General features: G+C 45.2%; 2 protein-coding genes, 1 long non-coding RNA gene and 1 pseudogene across 4 annotated transcripts; 1 reads left to right on the top strand and 3 right to left on the bottom strand.

The window, feature by feature from the left end:
- Positions 1-2,705: 2,705 nt before the first annotated feature.
- On the bottom strand, positions 2,706-11,057 carry LOC117845213 (uncharacterized). 2 transcript variants are annotated; one of them, XM_034726172.2, is made up of 24 exons: positions 10,546-11,056; positions 10,204-10,275; positions 9,542-9,585; positions 9,317-9,428; positions 9,044-9,115; positions 8,571-8,633; positions 8,126-8,203; positions 7,954-8,046; positions 7,739-7,858; positions 7,228-7,311; positions 6,797-7,012; positions 6,659-6,706; positions 6,111-6,365; positions 5,802-5,899; positions 5,456-5,700; positions 5,194-5,262; positions 5,046-5,110; positions 4,618-4,787; positions 4,448-4,526; positions 4,090-4,345; positions 3,613-3,658; positions 3,356-3,464; positions 3,214-3,276; positions 2,706-3,118 (listed from the first exon to the last, which is right to left on the bottom strand). In XM_034726172.2, the coding sequence occupies exons 1-24, from the start codon at positions 10,846-10,848 to the stop codon at positions 3,038-3,040; spliced, it is 2,841 nt and encodes a 946-aa protein (XP_034582063.1). In that variant the 5' UTR covers positions 10,849-11,056; the 3' UTR covers positions 2,706-3,037. The 2 variants fall into 2 exon arrangements, with proteins under 2 accessions (XP_034582063.1, XP_034582064.1); XM_034726173.2 differs by lacking the exon at positions 6,659-6,706 and having other exon boundaries at positions 10,546-11,057.
- Positions 11,058-11,790: 733 nt separating this feature from the next.
- LOC117843179 (uncharacterized) lies at positions 11,791-14,442 on the top strand. Its single transcript, XR_004637632.2, has 4 exons — positions 11,791-11,984; positions 12,772-12,853; positions 13,151-13,346; positions 13,850-14,442. It is a non-coding gene; the product is annotated as an uncharacterized lncRNA (long non-coding RNA).
- Positions 14,443-14,488: 46 nt separating this feature from the next.
- Positions 14,489-15,352, bottom strand: LOC117844513 (uncharacterized; annotated as a pseudogene).
- A 327-nt stretch (positions 15,353-15,679) lies between these two features.
- LOC117843178 (probable pectinesterase/pectinesterase inhibitor 21) lies at positions 15,680-17,471 on the bottom strand. The gene has a single exon (XM_034723740.2). The coding sequence runs from the start codon at positions 17,455-17,457 to the stop codon at positions 15,760-15,762; it is 1,698 nt and encodes a 565-aa protein (XP_034579631.1). The 5' UTR covers positions 17,458-17,471; the 3' UTR covers positions 15,680-15,759.
- Between the last annotated feature and the right edge of the window lie 1,997 nt (positions 17,472-19,468).

Raw genomic sequence — 19,468 nt, 5'->3', positions numbered from 1 at the left:
CTTAGCAGACGCCGCCAGCTCCTTGGATCCTAGTGCGCGCGATTGGATGGTTTTGGTGTCTTGTTGGGCCAACAATCCAAGACGCCGGGGGAGATTGGAAGGCAGGCAAGGCGGGGCCTTTTTTTATAGATGCAGACAGAGCGAGGGGAAGGCGGAAACCGATGCGGACACCACACCACGCCGACCTGAGTCGCAACTCAAACGCGTGTCATCTGTTTACACACAACCAACACAACTCAAACGCGGATAGGATTGGAATTGGATTGCAATTTTATGGGGTAAGAAATACAAAAGACAAAGATAATGGGTTTTTAATCAAATATAATCACAGCCAAGTCTCATCACAGCAAGTCAAGTGCTCTCCTCTCTTTTGACGTGCACTCCACGTTGCCTAGCACACCACTTTGACATGCAATTGTATATATACTTTCTCAACCTCCTCAAGCTAATCTTCCTTACTTTTGCATAACTTTATTACATCTTTAACTTTATTACATCTTTAACTTTATTACATCTTTTTATAAATCTATTATAAATTATAGAGGATAACGACCAATGCGATGTTGAGTTGCGATCTTTGTGTAACTTGTCCTGAACATAATATTTAGATATAAACTAAAGGTACCTTGTCTTGAACATCATATTATATTTAGATATAAACTAAAGGAATTGTACTACAACTAAAATTTAGACCCAAGAATCTATGGATTATATGTGCACATGTGTACACACGGTGGACACTCAAAACCATTGTCTCCTCCTACAACTCTTGCATTGCAAACTCAGATTTATGGAGTTTGTAGTTGGACACTATACCGTTACTCCACCACGTGGTATTTGGTTCATTCCTGACGGTTTTCGTCCGTCAAGATTTTGCTGTGCCGCTTCCTGGTAGTGCACCCATACAGCTTATCATAGGCTGCTACCACCCCTTTTTTATTAGGGCATTACATGGAAATTCTCCTTCCAAATACCACCTTTTCTAGTTTTTGCCTATTTGTTTCATTACTCTTCGTTATTTTTGACACAAACTCAAATTTGATCTTGATCGTGCTGTCCACACAAATCACCAATATATCATCACCATCCCTTTGCCCTAAAATTTTTCAAATCCTAAATTACTACTTTTGTTACTTGGATGATGATGAGGACTTTCTAACTGGCTTGCTAATCCTCAACTCAAGATGCGCTTATGCTAACAGACTTTCAGTGAGTCTATTCAATCTGGAATTTTTGGTTTTTTCCCTTTTACCATCCAAAAAATAGCGCAGAACAAAAATTTCAGAGGGGCTGAAATGTAAAAGGTGCATGCGAGGTAATCCCTCCGTTCCAAAATTTTGATCATTTTATCTTTTCTGGATATATAGATTTTGCTATGTATATAAATATAATGTTATGTCTAGATACAGAGCAAAATCTATATAACTCGAAAAGATAAAACGATCTACATGTTGAAACGGAAGGAGTACGAGATACATGATGATTATTAGTGAGGTGGCGGACTGAGGGAGGGATGCGATGCATGTTTGGTGGTTTCAGGCGAGGTTTCTTTGTTGTGGTCCGCTGGCTCTTGCTGGTGGGCGCAACACAACAACAGGAGTGAGAAGCGACGCAGCTAGCTCTAGCTGGGGGTGTGCGCTTCGGGGGAGGCAGCAACCAACGAGAGACTTTATAAAAAAGAAAAGGAGCAATGAGAGAGAGAGAGAGAGAGCGCATTGTCTGGCTGTTTTCTTTCTCGTGGCCATATATCCATTCCATGACCTATTTGGTGGCCTTGGCAATGCATGATGAAGGTGAGTATGGACCGGCGGCGCCACGTGCGGAGACCATGCCTAGCTCCAATGGCACTGCCAATGCTGTTGCTGTGCTGTCCTGTCCTGTCCTGTCCTGTCCACAACATATTGCGATGAGATGGATCCACAAGCCAACCACAAGGACAGCAAAGCTTCTGCTGATTGTTTCTTGGTCCACCTGGGGGAGTGCCACTCGGGGCAGGAGCTAGGCATTGGAACGACGACGAAGCTGCCCAGAAGCTTCTTCGTTCCCTCTCACGATTAGTGACGATGCATCCGCCGCCCCAGCCGCAACGCTATAGCACGGCTGTCGCAATAGCGACGTCACCTACTATCAGCTATTAGCTGCTGCATGACCCTATCATCATCGTCACCATCCACCTGGCAGAGCATGTAGGATCCTTACATATGCATTATCACTCCAGATTCCTGATATTCACACGTCATGTGCATAAATACAAGCTTCACTTGTTGCTTGTTGGTATAATCTATTAAAGTATTAGTTAGAGCATGTATATTATTGCTACACGTCAGCAGTCCCATAGGTCATGAAGTGCCACTTTGGAATGCATTATTGTACATTATTGCTAAGTCGTCTCAAGATTACGTGTCAATGCATGAGACCGCCTAATCTTAAGACGACTTAACAGATAACTATACAATGGATTGTCTTATAAATCATGTTAATTTTATCAGTACCGATAGATGAATCATGCGTTATATATATGCCTGGCTGCCTGCTGCTTATACATACCAAGAACAGAAGCTATATATAAACGATATCATATATGACGATGAAACGACGTGGTGCAGTTGCGTACGTCCTACACACACTCGCAAAAAATACAGGAGGCGCCAATTGCATGCGTTTGTGTGGAGAGAAGAAAGAGAGAGACTCACACGCACAAGAAATGGAGAAATCAAGTATATATTCAACCATCATCCGAAATGTCTCCCTGCTTATCTCTCGATAAGACGCGAGCGAGCATAAGCTGCGACTACGTTCCTGTACGTACTGGTGGCTGATAGCCCTGCCGCGTGTGCCGCCGTGGCTTGTCACTTCAGTTCTCACTGCACTTGTGTGTCAACGACACGTGTAGCATGTTGGCATCGGGTAGTTCAGTCGTCATACGAAATCCAGATAACCAAACAAACAGTACCTCAAACTGTTGGTAGTAGTAACACAATCAAATCGATGCATGGTAAGTAAAATGACCTTAGAATTGATGGAAGCTAGACTAGTATTAGTTTGCCCTTTCAAACGCCAAATCCAGAAGAGTACGGAAAAACTTGTGGGGATACACGGGTGGTTCCTCTGCGAGTGCCTGTGAGTGACCAACATTATATTTATAATATTAGTTGTGAGTCGTGACATTGGTGGTGGTACAAATTTTATGCGAGTGCCGGCCGGCTAGCTTACTTGGTGAATCAACACGGTGGATGGAGTCATCCCAGGTACAGTATTCACTTCTATCAGCAGAACCTGCAGGACCAAACACGCATGTGAAATCACAACGAATATCCTACTTCATTTCCTCGCAACATTTATGTCACCTTCATACCTCCCCACTTCGCACGTTAACAAATGCATCGATGCGTGAAAAGCCTTCCAAACCTAGAGAGTTCGCCATCATCTCAATACTCCTTTTGCACCTTTGCAGAGCATCCTCACTACACAAGGTCAAAAGATACAGCAATGTTAACGCGTGATGCTGTGGATTATGTCAAGCAAAAAACGTTAACGGCATTTGAGTAAGAATCTCTGCTGTTATTAAAAGAAAAAAGGGGAGCTTGGAATAGTCACAAATAAAAATCAGACCTCATAATTGTTGCAGGAGGTGGTGTCAAGTTGATTCCAGTGCCACCTGAAAATCAAAGTACTCATGTTATGCCTAAGCAGGCTTAGAAGCATTGCCTAGTGTCTACTGCTTCATAATACAAACGGCCCAGTGATAAAACTTTTGAGGAAGATAAGCTACAACAGACACTGTTACCTATAGCGCTTATGATAATAACAGTGGAGTACTGTGCCCCACAAATAAAATTTACCAGCACAGGGCAACCAACAATACTAAACTGCCAGTGAGACAAGACGAGAATGAAACGCCAAATCTGAAACTTCCAAGACATACATGGTGTTCTACAAGAAATTATTTTTCCCCTTCTAGCATATTCATTTCCATGCCACCGTTATTTGAACAAAATATCGAAGGACAACACTCACAATAGCAACTCTTTTTACAATTTCAGTCCCGAGACCATAAACAAGGTAAATAGAAAGCGTGATGATACTTACCTTGAAATTTCTCCTCAAGAGATAAAATATCACCACTTTCTTTCACTGTGATGCTTGGATTTAACGAGTGCATTTCTCCACGTTTGCCAACTACACCAACAGTTATTTCAAGCCAGTCGTTTTCACCCTTCCATACCAGATGGCGGGCACTACCGTTCTCCAATTTATTTGAAATGATAATTTCATCAGTTTCAATAAAAGGCTCAAATATTAATGATTCTGGAGGAGTAACTGGCATCTCAATAACCCCATGTGCCTAAAAAATATAGCTTAGTGTTAAAAGTGCATCTGATTACTGGCACATATAGTAGTTCTCAATTGGCAAAAAAAAAACATGGTTTGGTTGAGTTTTTAGTACCCTGGACAGACAATTAGCTGGCAGGCGCTGAAACTTTTTCCTCAATGCATTTGTATAGACTTCTAGGTCCTTTGGACAGCTGAAAATAGTTATTTTTCTTAATGAGCCGTGCAAAATACATTGGTGAGATACAGCATATATTGAACTAGAGTTGAATAATAAATGCTTACCACAATCTTGCTACACCAGTAGAGCACCCGTCACGAGCTGGTTTCACACATACTGTCTCCGTTTGTAATTTTGCTTTAAGTTCGTTCCAGATATCAACAAGAGATGACTTCAGTACCTCTTCCGTTGCTCTTACATCCTTAGGTATGGTGTGAACTCCATAACTAGTCAGCTACACAAGTACCAGAAATACTGTAAGTAAAATCCTTTGGCATGGTGACAGTGCTAGCATGACTATAACTATTTTTTTTTCCCTGGACCAACTCTAACAAAATATTCAGTAAGTGAGAATTTTGCTATCAATAAATTGATTTAAGTTGGTTGCGTCATAGTGACATTATGAAATATCATTCTATCTTCGTACTAGGAAATCAATATTTAAATATCCATAGCAATCTGTAAAAGAGCGAAAGGTACAACAGGTTCATACATGTTCAACGGCAAGTGAAGTTGCAACTTTGTTCATGCATGTTCTAGAAGCTAATGGTCCTGGTCCTGCATGACAAAAGCTTGTAATGGTTATATATTCTTAAGTTTGGCCACATACGAATACACTATATATAAGCTACAAAGCGAACCTGTGTAAGGAACTCCTGCAGATTCCAACAATGTTTGAATGGTACCATCCTCTCCAATACCACCATGCACTACATGTAATACATAAGACATGAAAAATTAAATAAAAAGAAACAATAAGCAGCAACAGGATTGAATAATTGGCACTTGATAGAGTCCATTAATTCCAGAAATATTACATGCAATGCATTTTCAGATTGTATTGAATTGCAATAGCTGGGCAACTCATAACTTCATGAACATAAGTATCTTTTGGAAATATACCTGCTATAAACACTACAGCTCCAACTTCTTTTGCATGGTTGATCCACTGTTGCAGTGAGTATTTGATAGGTTGTTCATAAGCAATGTCAAAGCCCGCAAACCAATCATGTTTGCTTAATGCTGGCCCAAGTTCATTCATTACTTGTTCACGCAAACGAGAAGTTATTTCAACTCGTTCTGGTTCAGTTGCCTCAACACATGCAGCATGAACTTCTTCAGTGGTATGTCGTAACACTAATGAATACCTGCCACATAGAGTATGCCAAGGTAAGCCTTTTCAACAAATCAAGATTACGGTGTATTACTATAATATCATCCAGAAGATCCAATAAGATGCAACACTTACGGCAGCATCCAAACTTCACGTGAAATGCCACTGAAATCTTGGTCATGGGAGGAGAAATATCCATTAGCAGGTGCAAGAAAACATGGTGTCACGTCAAGCTGAAAGCAAGAGAAGAGAAAATGAATCTAGAACAATGGTACATGAAAATAGAACATATATACACTGGCACAAGATCAAGCTGGAAGCGTGGTATGCCATAGGTTTCAAGGTAACGGTAACAAATAGTAGATTGAACATAGGCAGAATTTTTGCAAAAACAATGCATAAGCATCAAGCATAGAACAAATATTTGAAGGCAAGAGATCTTACATCATCAAAACCTTGCAAATTGAGCCAGACATTGGTGCCACTCATAAGTGATACTTGCCGCTCTGAAGTGTCCCCTCCGAAGATCACAAAAACCTTCTGTCTGGATGTACCTTTTTGGATTGATTCTGCTTGTTTTGATGGTTGTAGTTTTCTGGACAAAGCGGTCCGTGCATTATTGAATGGAACAAGAGAAGGGAACCGCGAGCAAGCATGCTGAACAACTGTACGAAGGATTTGAGAGTGAGAGAATCCAACCTGAAAAGGGTTGTTTTTGGTTCTGAAGTTAGTGACAAGATTAAGCATTCTATAGAGTGCACAAGTACTTGCATGATACTTTCAGAAATAGCATGATAATAGGTATTAAAAAAATCATTAGATTAGAAATTTATACTGCACATCATTACCAAAATACAAATACACTCAATGGCTGCACAGTTTGAAGAAAAGATGCAAAGTAGCATGGAAGATCATGTATGCTACCTAAATAAGAATTTATCTAGAATCAGAATTGCAAAATTAAAAGGCACATGATACCATATTATTATTACCGCTGAAGCTTGTTGGAACAAAAAGCTGGTTTGCTCCATCCCACTTACCTGTTACATAGAGTACAACAGATATGATGCACTAGAAACTGCAGGACGTGATCCGAACTTGAGAACAAACAAGGATATGAATATGCTTACCAAATTAATATCCGTGAAAAGGATAGTGCCATACTTGGTATTTCCAAATTTGCCACTATTTTCAGCTGAGGGTAAAGAAGTAACTGGAGAAGGTAAAAACCAACCATCTATCCTTGCAAAGTCATGCAGGCCAAGGCGACGAAATAAAACAGAAAGCCCTTGTCTTATGCAATCAATCACCTCTGCCGGAAAACGTGGAGGTGTATGATAAACAACCTGGGAAGAGGTCAGCAAACGTTTCAATTGTTGCTTGTGTAAGAACACTTGGCTTGTGAAAAATGCAATTATTTGACTGAGGCCTTGTGACAAGAAGTTCTAAAAGTTTGTTTCAAATGAATCTGTATGACTGATGTAGCAGAGACCAACAGAGAGTGATAGATGGTTTTGTACACATTACCAATAGAACTTGCGTTTTAGTCTGGGATCTATACCTGTTGAGTCGGAAGGTACTTCCTGCGGTAGTTGAATATTGTATCCTCCTTGCTATCACTACTGCTGGAGTGCTGAAGCTCAACCTGCAAAAAGGAAAGGGAAATAAAAGAGGTTAATTTGGGTTCTCTAAAACATTGAAGTAAAACATGTCAATGAATAAGAGCAAATTTCTTTATCCGCAGTGGACCATCAGAAATTTTTGGTGAACCTTTTGAGGACATACTAAATATGTCCTTATTGTGATAGCTTAAAGATAGTACTCCAATGGCTTCCAAGTAGGCTTGAATTGAAGGTTGATATAAGGTCGCAGGACCTTGATTATGCTGATTAAGATATGGATTATAGTTACCATGCCTTTGTGATTAAAAAATGGTATCCTTTGCATTTTGGATGTCACGGTTGCTTTTGCAGAGAGAAAAAAGAAAGGACCCTTGAACATTGAACAAATTGTTAAGATGTTTCCAGGATGAAAAGACATCAAAGATAAGGAAAGGAAGATATGTATCATACTTCTGTTGGAAGCAGAACAACAGGCTCACTGTTGTTAGCAGCCCCAACATCAACCACGATAGCTGTAAACTCAGTGCCCCCTTCAAGGAAAACCTCTACAATAACTCTATCATCAATTCCCTGTCAACCAACAAAGAGTTTCAGATCTCAAATTATTACTGTGTTTAACCTGAATGGTTCCAGAAGTATAGTAGAAACTAGAAAGTATTCTGCACCTCTGAAATTATTTCCTCAGCTTTCTGAGCAGCGTCATTCACACCATAAGCAACAACCACACCAATACTTGACCCAGCCCTCGTAGGTTTGACCTGTGCAATCACATCAGAAGTTACATCTTCACATACAACCATGAAAACAATCTTTCAAGTGAAAAAAACTATCACTTACAATCACTTTTCCATTTTCTTTGCTCAAATTTGTGGTTTGGAACCATGCCTCCAGCTCTCGCTTAGCCAACTTGTCCTTCTACTTTTTCATAGATACAATTGGAGGATACATGATCAGGTCACCAAAGAAGAGCATCAGAATTACCACATACTACCATTCTTTTTCCTTAACTATTGTGGTAATGTAGTAACAGATAAGAATTATTTTTATTCCTTTTTTCCCAAGTATTAGTTAAGATTCAGTCCCCTGGAAGCAGCAGAAGAACTAAAACAAAACTTATTTTCAGATATATGAAGCACAGAAAAAAAAAACATAGTTGCAAAGATTTGAAATTTTCGACAGTCACTGCCTCTCTTTCAGTTAAACTACATACTGTGTGCATTAACAAAGATAAACATAATGCATATCACATTAAGGACACTATGAAATAACGAGCAAGCTTTACCTCCACAAGAAAGTTTGGCACAGTTAAGAAACCTTGTACATCAAGCTCGAGGGATGCGCTATGCTGCAGCCAAGATTAAAATCAGGTAACTATAAATGGATTCTTTGACATTAAATAAACTACAAGTTACAATAGTGACAAAACGAGATATTGATGGACATATCATATTTCACATGGCCTCTAGTAGCAATACTTTAAACCTGCTCACTGGATAGCATTTCATAAACTCCACTTACTCAGTGCATGGAACATTTTGTCCTACTAAGTTCCACAATATCCAATAATCACCTATCACGTTTCACAGATAATACTGGAAGACTTGCTTGTCAATTCAGAAAATGCTGGAGACGACACTTGATAGTGTGCTTGCATCCAAGTATGTGATGGCATAGAAGGATGGCGCAAGCAAAAGAAAAGGGGGGAGTTGATGACATATCTGGTCAAGAACAATCTTGAAGAACCATAGAACGTACCTTGTCAAAAGCACGCTGGCATTCCTTAGACGACGTCCCAACAAATGGAACATTTGCATTCTCCAAGAGCTCCTGAATATTTCAAAGAGATTGTGTGAACACATGGATGTCAGACCCAGACATAGTTCACAGGTGAGTGTGTAAACATTGGTCAAAACAAGAACCACTTAAACACAACATGCTAGTGCAATACCAAGTAAAATTTATAATCCACAAGCATGACTGACTCGATGTTTTTGCTTGAAAAGCAAGCTTTCACTAGTAACCACAAACCTGAATGCCACCATCTTCACCAAATTTCCCATGGATCACTGGGAAGGCAATGTCAACATTGGTGGAAAGATGCTCCGCGAAGTCAGATAGGGAGTGAAATCCTTGGGCTAGACTGCAGAAGCGAAGCTTAAAAGTGAAAAATTTTAAATGAAATAATATTACCAAGGAACAGAAACTTTTTTTTGAGGGGGGCAAGGAACAGAAACTTGCTGGCAATAGGCTTACCTTTCAAGTTTGAAATCAAAATCTGAAGGTGTGTTGGAATATAGCTGTGGGAGAAAAACATGACAGGCAGTCATTTTATTGTGAATTATGAGTCCATAAACTAGCAACCGAAGTGTGTGTTTCAAATAACTGTAAAGGACAAAAGGCTCTGTCGTTCGGGTACTAATTTCATCTATACAGAGCATGCAATTGTTAATCAAATTCAACCAAGGGAACCTATATCTTGTTACAATATATTCATGTGGGCTTGAATAAATGTAGCTGCGCTAAGTGGAGCTGCATAAATTCCCTCTTTCTCTCTCTTTTTTAATAAAAGGAGCTGCATAATTCTTATAGGCACAGCAGAGCACCTTGGAATCCTACAAAGCTTGAGTTGATCACGGGGAGTATGTAAAGCCAACAAAAGTTGGGGCAAGTGCGTTGAAGCAATGAAGCTGAGCAGAGCCTGATGCCTCGATCAGGGGGGTCTGTACAAAAAACAAGCAGCTAGCAGGTGCGGGTATAAAAAAATAGGCCAACAAGAGCACGTACACTCGGCAGTGCAGGCTCTGAAATAAAAGGCAAAAATGAGCGTGTGTGTTTGGCAGTTGATAGTAGAAACTTGCAAGCATGGATCACCGATTCAATTCAAAGAAGCGCATAGCTGGAGGGCCTGAGCTGACCTGTGCCGGCGATATCGCGAAGGCGTTCATGCCAGAGTCGATGTAGTAGCAGCTGACGACCAAATCATCGCCCTGCATCTTATTTATCGTCAGCAAGGAAGTCTCCAAAAGAAAACATATAGTAAGCGACGAACACGAGTGAGCTTAGGATGCTAGAGTAGACAGACTCGTGGCTCCGCTGACCAAGCGTTGACTGAGCCAGGATTCAAAGCAATATTATATCATACTCCGATTAGCTAATGTTGTCGAGTTGCTAACGCTGTAAGTACATCCGCTGAACTCAAATTCAAACCCGCGCGCCACCAACGACGATTGATTATCAGCAAGGCCAAGCGAAGCGACCTGAATGTGATCCAGCACGGAGCGCGCCGAGTTGAGGGAGACGCCCCTCTCGGCGGAGGGACCGCCGCAGACGAGCCCGACGCGGAGCGGCCTCCCCTGCTCCCCCGCCTCTATCCCGGGCTCCCGCTGCTCGGCGGACACCGCCGCGCGGAGCGGAGCCGGGAGGCCTCGCGCCGCGGACGCGAACCCTAGTGGCGGGGACGAGACGAGCGCGCGGCGCGGCGGGGCGAGGACGCGGATGAGGCGAGGCGTCGGAGAGGCGAACCGGGGGGGGAGAAGGGCTTGGGGACGGGGAAGCGGCATGGCATGCGATGCGATGTGGCACGCTGCGGTGGGCGGTGGGGAGGGAGTGGAGGAGCGAGGCGGCGATCACGCTGACGCGGCCGTGTGCGGTGGTGGGAGCCGGCGCCGCGCGGCCATGTCCTTTTTGTAGCGTAAGCGGCCGGCGCCGGCTCGTCGTGTTCCCCCGCCCGCCGTCTTCAGCTGCTTCCTCTGTTTCTTTCGCCACCTCCAACTTTATTATTGGCGAAACTACTTGTCACAATAACACCGTTTCTCTCTCTCTCTCTTTCTCTTTTTCCCTTTCTTTTCCTACTTTTTACCTCTCGAATCATCAAGTGACATCTACCCCTAACTCCTAAGTGGCCTTTTTTTAAACACTCGATTACAAGAAATTTATTTGGTTTGCCGTCTCAGGTTATTGTTAACTCATAGATTTTAGTTTATTGGTAGGTGAGGCATTTCATCAAACAGAACCAGAAGTAAACTAGCAATTTAAATCGGTCAAGAACTCAACGATGGGGAGAGAGTGGAGGGCCCGACGAACCCCGAGCGCTTCATAGTCAATCTTGCAGCTTTCTGAGATCCCCGCCCAGTAGTTGTCTTTAATTTAAAAATTACTTGTCTTGACTGGATCTTTAAAGTTCTTCATCAAGATTGTAACGAGACTATGACGTGCTCAAGCCTCAATATTCTTAATATTGTGATCTTCAATATCGTTTGCATTTTAAGATAATATGTTTTTAATAAAAAAATCTACTCAAAGTTGAACTACCCGCCCACAACATATTAATTTGATATTGGTTGCGGACGGCAGTTAAGTGTATGACGATGGAAGTAATAAAATTTTGCTTCACTGAACTTACCAGATTTGAGTTTGAAGCAAAAGATTAAAATTGAATTTATAAAGAACGTATAAAGTCGTCAGTGAGCAGCAGGCAGACCCATGAGTCTTGTGGGCTGGCCCGCAAACGTTGCGTTGGATGTAAGCAAAGGAATCCCGTCTGTCTCTTTGATTTCATCCGTCTTCTTCCTCGGGGCGGCTATCGACGTCGACACATCGCCGCCGGAACCCTAGATAGCTATCGAGTGAGGGAGAGAGAGGGCGGCGTCGAGATGACCGGCCTCCATGACAGCGCAAGGCCGTGGAGTCCCCCCTGGTCAGGAGTTAACCCCTCCACCTGCGTCACCGTCCTTAATTTTGCATTGGCGTCAGTTGTGGGTTCGTTGCTTTGCTTCGTATCGCTTTGGTAGTATTCAACTATGGCCAGTAATATGTGGCGTCAATTTAACCCCTGCTGCGCAGGAAACCATATTATGCTATCCTCAACTTAAAAAGCCAAAACCACCTATAATTTGGTATGGAGGGAGTACCTTTTTACCATATTCATGTTTTGCTCATCTGCATACTTTTCTAGGAGTTTTTCCTTGGCAGAATATAATCAGTCTTCATTTGAAATGTATCAGAGTCTTTACATTTTTTTTAGAAAAAAGAACACCATCCTATTACACTCAAATTATTCAATTTTGAGATGTAGCTAGCAATACACATGCCTTGTTTTAAAAATCTGGGGAAGAAGAACTTCCCAGGAATCAGGGGTCACTAAATTTGCCAGTATGTATGGAACTATTGTGCTCAAACAAATATAGAACTAATAATCATGCTCTGCGAATTTCCGTAAGGTGTTTATCATTAACACCTCTGAGTGAATACTAAGTTTGCCATTAACAACTGCAAGGCATACTCTCCCACTGGTGACTGCACCTAAGGTCCAAAATACTGTTTATTCATGCAACTTATCACCTTTTCAGAGTCATTGTATCTTAGGAACACTCTGCTTATTCAATTCCTTCCCGCACGTCTTCAATATGACAATCTTCTTTATGATTTAGATCGATGGTTATATGACAACAAAAAATGTAATGTTAGGACTTGTGCTCTTGCAGAAAGGAGCCCGAGTATGCTCCATCAAGGCAGACCCCAACATGTGCTCAGCTGGGTTTGGAACACTACAACAGCATTAATCAGGTCTGTAATACTCGAATAACCAAATAGCAGATTGAGAACATTTATGGAACACATTGCATTCTTCTATTTATCACATATCTAATTTTCTCAATAAAGTTGCAGTCAATCCCTAGTAGTAATACATGGAATATTTATACTCATTGTGCAATGTTAGCAGCTGAAAAGGACATAACACATAACTGGTTGTCAAATTATTACAGTAGACGGGGTTACAGTACATGTCAGTATAGTTGCTTTTGAGCAATGGCTCACTTGAGTTGCTAACAATCTATATATGTATGCTTGCAAATCGGTCAGGGGGATGAGCATGAGCTAGTTAAAGCTGTGGAAAGTAACGCCTTTATCTTCAATGGCGTGTGGATTCATGCAAATTTCCTTGCTAAGCCGATAGGTGCTACCAGCTTTGACGATCTTGCTCCTAATTACTTCTTTTCTGAACTGAAAAGTGATTATGAGGGATTCTCTTGTATCTCATGTGTCAAGATGGATCCAGGTGTGTAATTCATTCAAGCCTTCATTTTTCTTATCCACATGCTTGTACTTATCTTTATCCGAAATGTTATGGTGCAATTTTCATCCCTGTATTCTGTGTGACAACTAAGCAAAAGCAAAATAGAGTTGGCTTGATTGCAGCCAAGGCATGATGTGATGTGAGGAGGGTGCATAGGATAATAATATTATCTTGTCACTTTAAGTGGAACTTGTTTTGTAAACCCTGTGGCATTTTGGAGTAATTTTGCTCTGATAAACAAAGTAACATTTAGCATTGGTCTCGGCTGGGTTGCTGATATATTCTTTATGTACATAGCATGCCTCATATTCTTTTGGAGTAGATAGGCGCCTCACAGGCCTTACCTACTTAACTTGAGTTACTGTAGTGTGTCCTCTTGTATTTATTGTGCTGTACATTGGTTTTTTATCTTGTACCGTGAGCATTCTAACCAGCCAGAAGCTGAACATAATAACAACACTTGTGATATTTTTCCTTGATTGTAGGAGTACCCAAAAAGCTTGGTGGTTGTGGAGTGTTATCCATCCGGCTGATGATGGATATCAGAATGCGCAACCTTTTAATGACTCGGTTACCGCTAAAAGTGGTGTTTTCACTTTCTAAGTTGTGAAAGAATCGTACCTGAGAGCACGTACTGATCCGGAGGGAGAAAGCACTCACTGGAACCGAAATCACCTCTCCGCACCTGCCGGATTGCTGCCCGTTGTCTACAAAAGTGCCACCGCCGCCGCCGACGACGAACAGAAGCGAGCAAGAGGGCCGACCGGAGTTGGGAGGAGGGGATTGAGCAGGTGACAAGAAAAGGCGAGGAGAGAGGTTGCGGCGGCGCCCTCTTCTCGCAGTCACAGAGCCATGCAAAAGAGGAGGAAGTACACACTTTATTGTTTATTACTTTTCTTCACTTCTCTTCTTGGCCTCGGGACCTTTTTTTTTTCACGTCCTGCTAGGGCGAGCTTTAGCAAAACACCACAGAAAACTTAAGTACTTGATGAAGAGGGGAAAACATTCAATTTGGCTGTTTTGTAGCAAAACTCGTTCGAATAATTGTGTTTCAACAAAAGTGCATCACGATATACGGCATTTTTTGACAATGAAAAATACTGTAATGACGAGCCAAATCAAAGTTACAGCCGCAAGTAGCACCAGCAGAGTTGAGGCAACCAAACACAATAGCACAGCGATGACACCACGGTTTGCGCCGGTCGTCCGGCCCCCCTGTCTCGGTCCTCAGTGGCATGGCACATTCGTGGCCGTTGAAGACGACCTTGGACGGAAAGCCGTCTCCGGCAAGGACGTCGATGCCGGGGTTCGTCTTCTTGGTGAAGGAGAGCACCGACTGCAGCTTGCCAGGCACCGGGTAGTCGACGCCGCTCATGTTGGTCTCCCTGAGCAGGAAGTTGAAGCCTTCCCTGGCCTTGATGAAGATGGTGCTGTTCCCGACGGCCGTGGCGTTGAAGGAGTAGGCCTGCTCTAACCCGGCCTACGCCTTGTCCATGACGACGGCGGTAAACCACTCCTGCATGTCCGCGTCGCCCCAGTTGAAGAGCGTGAGCCGCGCGCTCCAGCCGCCGGCGAAGTCGGTGGCCACGTGCCAGTTGATGCTGACGCCGCAGAAGTCGCCGCAGGGCATGGGGTTGGGCACCGCGAAGCGCTTCTGGTCCGCCCACGAGAGCGCCTCCTTGGCCCGCCTCCCGAACGGCATGAGCAGCGCGAAGGGCGGCAGCAGCATCGCCGGCGCCGTCGTGCTGCAGGACGCCGACACGGCCGGCTGATGGCTGGCGGGGCAGCCGCACGCGCACGTCCGGCAGGGGATCACCGACTGGTTGTAGAAGGACGAGAAGGAGACGCATGCAGCACCTGGGCGGCTTGGACGACTTGGCCGTCATGGAGGTCGTGATGTTGCACACCACCTGCCACGACGCCACGACCCTTTCCATAACACCAAATGATATGGCGTGACCCTTGGCTTAGTCACAACATACATGCATTGGCAGAGTATTTGAAGTGACTAGTAACATGCAATATTCATGTATTAATCGGCAAAAAACGAGACTAGGTGAGCTTATGTTAACATTCGAGTATGACGATCCCATATGCTAAAAGTCCTTTAGTGCATGTCGTAGTCACGAGTAAAAACCGATATTCAGGTAATAATTGACAAAAGAAAAAAAAATACAGTATACATATCTTAATGAGTGACCATATATCGAACCCGCGCGCCGGTGAGACTAGGTGAGCTGATGATGTTGGTAAGAAAACAGTGGAGCTATCTCTAGGCAAATAACCGGCAGGTGCAAGCAATACGATACGGAACAAAAGAGAAGAAGATCGAAGAATGCAAGGTAGCTAGCTGCTAAGAGAGTATGTAGGATGGATGGATGGATGATGAGTGCCGTCAGTGCATCCTGCCTTGCTGCGCCTGCGGCAGCAATCCTGGGATGAAGGGGACGCCGAACTTTGGTATGAACTGCTGTCCCTGGATGAAGGTCTCGACGGTGAACTCCTTCTGCGCCTCCTCGTAGGTGACGGTCTTGATGCCGCCCCACTTGGCGCGCTTGCTCATGTCGGCGCCGGCGCCGCGGTTGTCGACCTCGGCGTAGAAGAGGGTCTGGAGGCCGAAGTCGCCGTTCCACTCGAGCCAGCCCTTGGGGTCGATGAACCCTCCGATGTCGTTCTGGATGTAGAGCGTGCGCGAGTACTCCTTCCATGGGCGCGCGAGGTAGGTGGGGATCTTGCCGCCGGCGTCGGCCTTGAAGTCCGGGTGCGGCTCGATGGTGCAGTTGTGCAGGACGGTGCCGCCGACGGAGCGCTTGTCCCGGCGGCCCTGCGCCGTGATGATGTTGGCCTGGTTGTCCATGGGCTTGCGCGGCTGGATGAGGCAGTTCTGCAGCACCACCTGGGAGTTGCCGAAGATGAAGTCGATGGTGCCGGTGACGGTGCAGTCCCGGAAGAACTGCCGCTGCGCGTGCGTGTAGAGCGTGTCCTGGTAGCCGTCGAAGGTGCACTGGTAGAAGACGGCCTGGTCGCTCTGCACGCGCAGCGCCACCGCCTGGTGGTTCTCGGCGCCCGCCGTGTTCTCCACCCGGACCCCCTTCATGAAGAAGCCGTTGCCGATCGCCTCCATGGTGGCCGTGTCCTTGGTGGTCAGGTTCATCTTGAAGTTCTTGTTGCCCGTGATGATGGTCTTGTCGGCGCCGTCGCCGATGAAGGCCACGTTCGTCTGCGGCCGCGCTACCGACACGTACTCCTTGTACGTCCCGGCCTTCACGTACACCACGTACATGGCCGCGTTCTTGGGGGGCACCTTGTCCAGCGCCTCCTTGATGGTCTTGACGTCGCCGCTGCCGTCCGCCGCCACGGTGACGTTGGGCTTGAACTCCGGCGACTCCGGGCTGGCCTCCAGGAGGTGCCTGCTAGCCGCGTCGGGCATCCAGGCGGGCGCGCCGTCGTCGCCGAGCAGGCGCCTGCCAATGCTGAGGCCGCCTAGCGTGTCGGAGAACTGGTCGACGACGGCGAGGATGTCCTCGGTGAGCTCCTGCGAGGCGTTGAGCGCGTTCTGCATCTTGGCGGAGGCCTCGGTGGTGGTGGCGTTCATGAAGCCGTCGAGGCAGGTGTCCTGGTAGGTGAGCGCGGCGCTGAGCCAGGTCTTGAGGTCGTCTACGGCCTTCTTGAAGTTGGTCATCTCGAAGCCGCCGAGCTTGTCGAAGGAGGACTTGAGGTCGTCAATGGCATACTCGAGCATCTCCTTGCAGTTCTGGAGCGCGCCCGAGGTGCGCTTGTCGTTCTTGAGCTCGGTGAGGGTGGCGGACTCGCTGATGGCCTTGTGGATCTTGTCGGAGGTGACGCCGAAGATGACCTTGGCGAGCTCCGTGGGGGAGCTCGCGTTGCCGGCCGCCTTGCTCAGCTCCGCCTCGCAGGTCTGCTGGTAGTCGGTGGGCTGGCAGAAGGCCTTGACGGACTTGACGGACATGGAGAGGTTGTCATCGCCCTCGCCCTTGCTGCTCGAGTTGCCCTTGAAGGACACCACGCACACGGCCGCCACAACCGCCACCACAAGGACGGTCGACGCGCCGATGATAGCACCTTTGCTCATTGCTAATTTCTGATTATCCCTCTCTCGATTTGCTTATTGGATGGATGAACAAAGGTGCTTGGTGGGGAGGGCAGAGATGGGTGTCACCTCCCATCCATCTTATAGCGTCCGCCAATGGCGGTCATCGATCCATCGAGGTGAAGGAAGATGGTACGTACGTGCGATCGGACCGACGACGACGGTCAGCCGCACGACCCAATTGACGGCGGTCCTTGGACACACCAAACAGTTGTCAAAATGTGCATGCTTACATTAGGCTTTGCATTGCATGCAGCCATGCATGCACGCACGCATACTTATTTTCGGTGCCATATGATAGTATAAAATTAGCTCTGCACGAATAATTTGCAGAGTAAAATACCGGTCCTAAAATCTCAAAATGGTGTTATTCGAGTACCTAAACTACTAAATATTTTTAGGTCCCTTATTTCGGTAAGCCATCCGAGTTCCTAAACTACTAAAATATATTTTAAAATCTCCGAATTCGTGGTTACTCCAAACACCAGGACGGAAGTACAAGGAATGCTCTCATTTCTATGCTTGATCTTGTCTGTTCCCACTATCCTCTCCAAATCTAGCATAACATGATATGATTGCCAGCCAAATCTAGCATAACATGATATGATTGCCAGCATAAGATGGTTGCAAAGGTGTCGAGTGAGGAAGAAGAACTGCTGTCAGCGGCGGGCAACATGTTTCGAAATTTGAAAATGTATTTTGAGAGTTTAGGAGTAAAATGTACGGCCGGCTCTTCAACTTGGCAGCGAGTGTCATCTAGGTTCCCAAACTCCCAAAATGCACATTCAGATCTCTAAACTTGCTAAACGATTTACGTTGGGTCCAAATCAACGTTACCCGCATTAAACTACCTGCGTGGCAGATTGTGCATTGATGTGGACTAACATGTGGGTCCCACTTGTCAATTCCACCATCTACTCTCCACATTCTCTCTCTGCCTCACCTTTCTTCCCTCTCTCGTCACTAGCATCTCCAGCGGGGAACCGTGTGGCACGGCGAACCGGAGGCGCATCTCCGGTGGGGGCCATGGAAGCAATGGACCAGTGGAGCATCTCCGGCAGGGTCCGTGAGGCAGCGACGCATCTCGGGGGGAGGGGCGTGAGGCCACTCCTAGTGCTGCGCCACCATCTTCATCCTTCGCTCCTGTACTCTGTCCGTTGCCCATCCACCGCCGTCGTGGCGCATGGCTACCGCTACTGCCAGCGCTGGGATGCGCGGCCCTAGAGCTCAGGCCGCTCGGGGGCTGCCCCGGCTGCGGCTCGGAGCCTACCGCCCTCGAGTTTCGCAGGGGAGCGGGAGAGAGAAAGAGGGTTGAGAAAGATAGAAGGCAGAGGGAGATGATGGAGCTTGCATGTAGGCCCTACATATTAGGTCCACATCATTACGCAGTCAGCATGCCACACATGCAGTTTAATATGGGCACGGGTGATTTGGACCTCACGTGAACTGTTAAGCAAGTTTAGGAACCTAGATGTGTCTTTTGGGACCTAAATAACACTCGTTGCCAAGTTAAGGACCGATCGTACATTTTACTCAGAGTTTAGGGACCCGGATGACACCCGGGGACAAGTTTAGGGATTCCAAAATGTATTCTGAGAGTTTAGGGACCCGGATGATACTTTGAGACAAGTTGGTGGGGGGTTGAAAATGCATGTTGAGAGTTTAGGAACCTAGGTGACAGCTCATGACAAGTTTGGGGACCGCTCGTGCATTTTACTCATAATTTGTACATGCAAATCAACCTCATCTATACAACTTGCAAGCTCCTTGCAACTATGTACGGCCATGGCAAGCTGGATATAAAGTTGATCATGCTATGGCACAGCAATGTATGCAACGCAACAGAAGAGAGCATGCATTTGATGAGTGCAGCGTGAAAAAAAAAGAATATATGTGATCTCTTTTCTTTTAGTTTCCTTTTAAAGAGGATACAATCAAATACCAATTCCATCAATGAATGAACAAAAAATAAGTCAAGACAACAACATTAGGA

The sequence above is a fragment of the Setaria viridis genome, chromosome 2 (genome assembly GCF_005286985.2).
Source record: "Setaria viridis chromosome 2, Setaria_viridis_v4.0, whole genome shotgun sequence".
NCBI lineage: Eukaryota > Viridiplantae > Streptophyta > Magnoliopsida > Poales > Poaceae > Setaria > Setaria viridis.
Note: the sequence above shows the minus strand (reverse complement) of the source record. Positions and strands in the feature narration are given on the sequence as shown.

Excerpts from the sequence above, each read along its gene's own strand:
- LOC117845213 (XM_034726172.2), bottom strand. The coding sequence starts at position 10,848 with ATGCCGCTTCCCCGTCCCCAAGCCCTTCTCCCCCCCCGGTTCGCCTCT. Across the intron at positions 10,276-10,545 it reads CCGTGCTGGATCACATTCAG|GGCGATGATTTGGTCGTCAG; the intron begins GTCGCTTCGCTT and ends AATAAGATGCAG. Across the intron at positions 4,346-4,447 it reads CAGCTAATTGTCTGTCCAGG|GCACATGGGGTTATTGAGAT; the intron begins GTACTAAAAACT and ends TATATTTTTTAG.
- LOC117843178 (XM_034723740.2), bottom strand. The coding sequence starts at position 17,457 with ATGAGCAAAGGTGCTATCATCGGCGCGTCGACCGTCCTTGTGGTGGCG.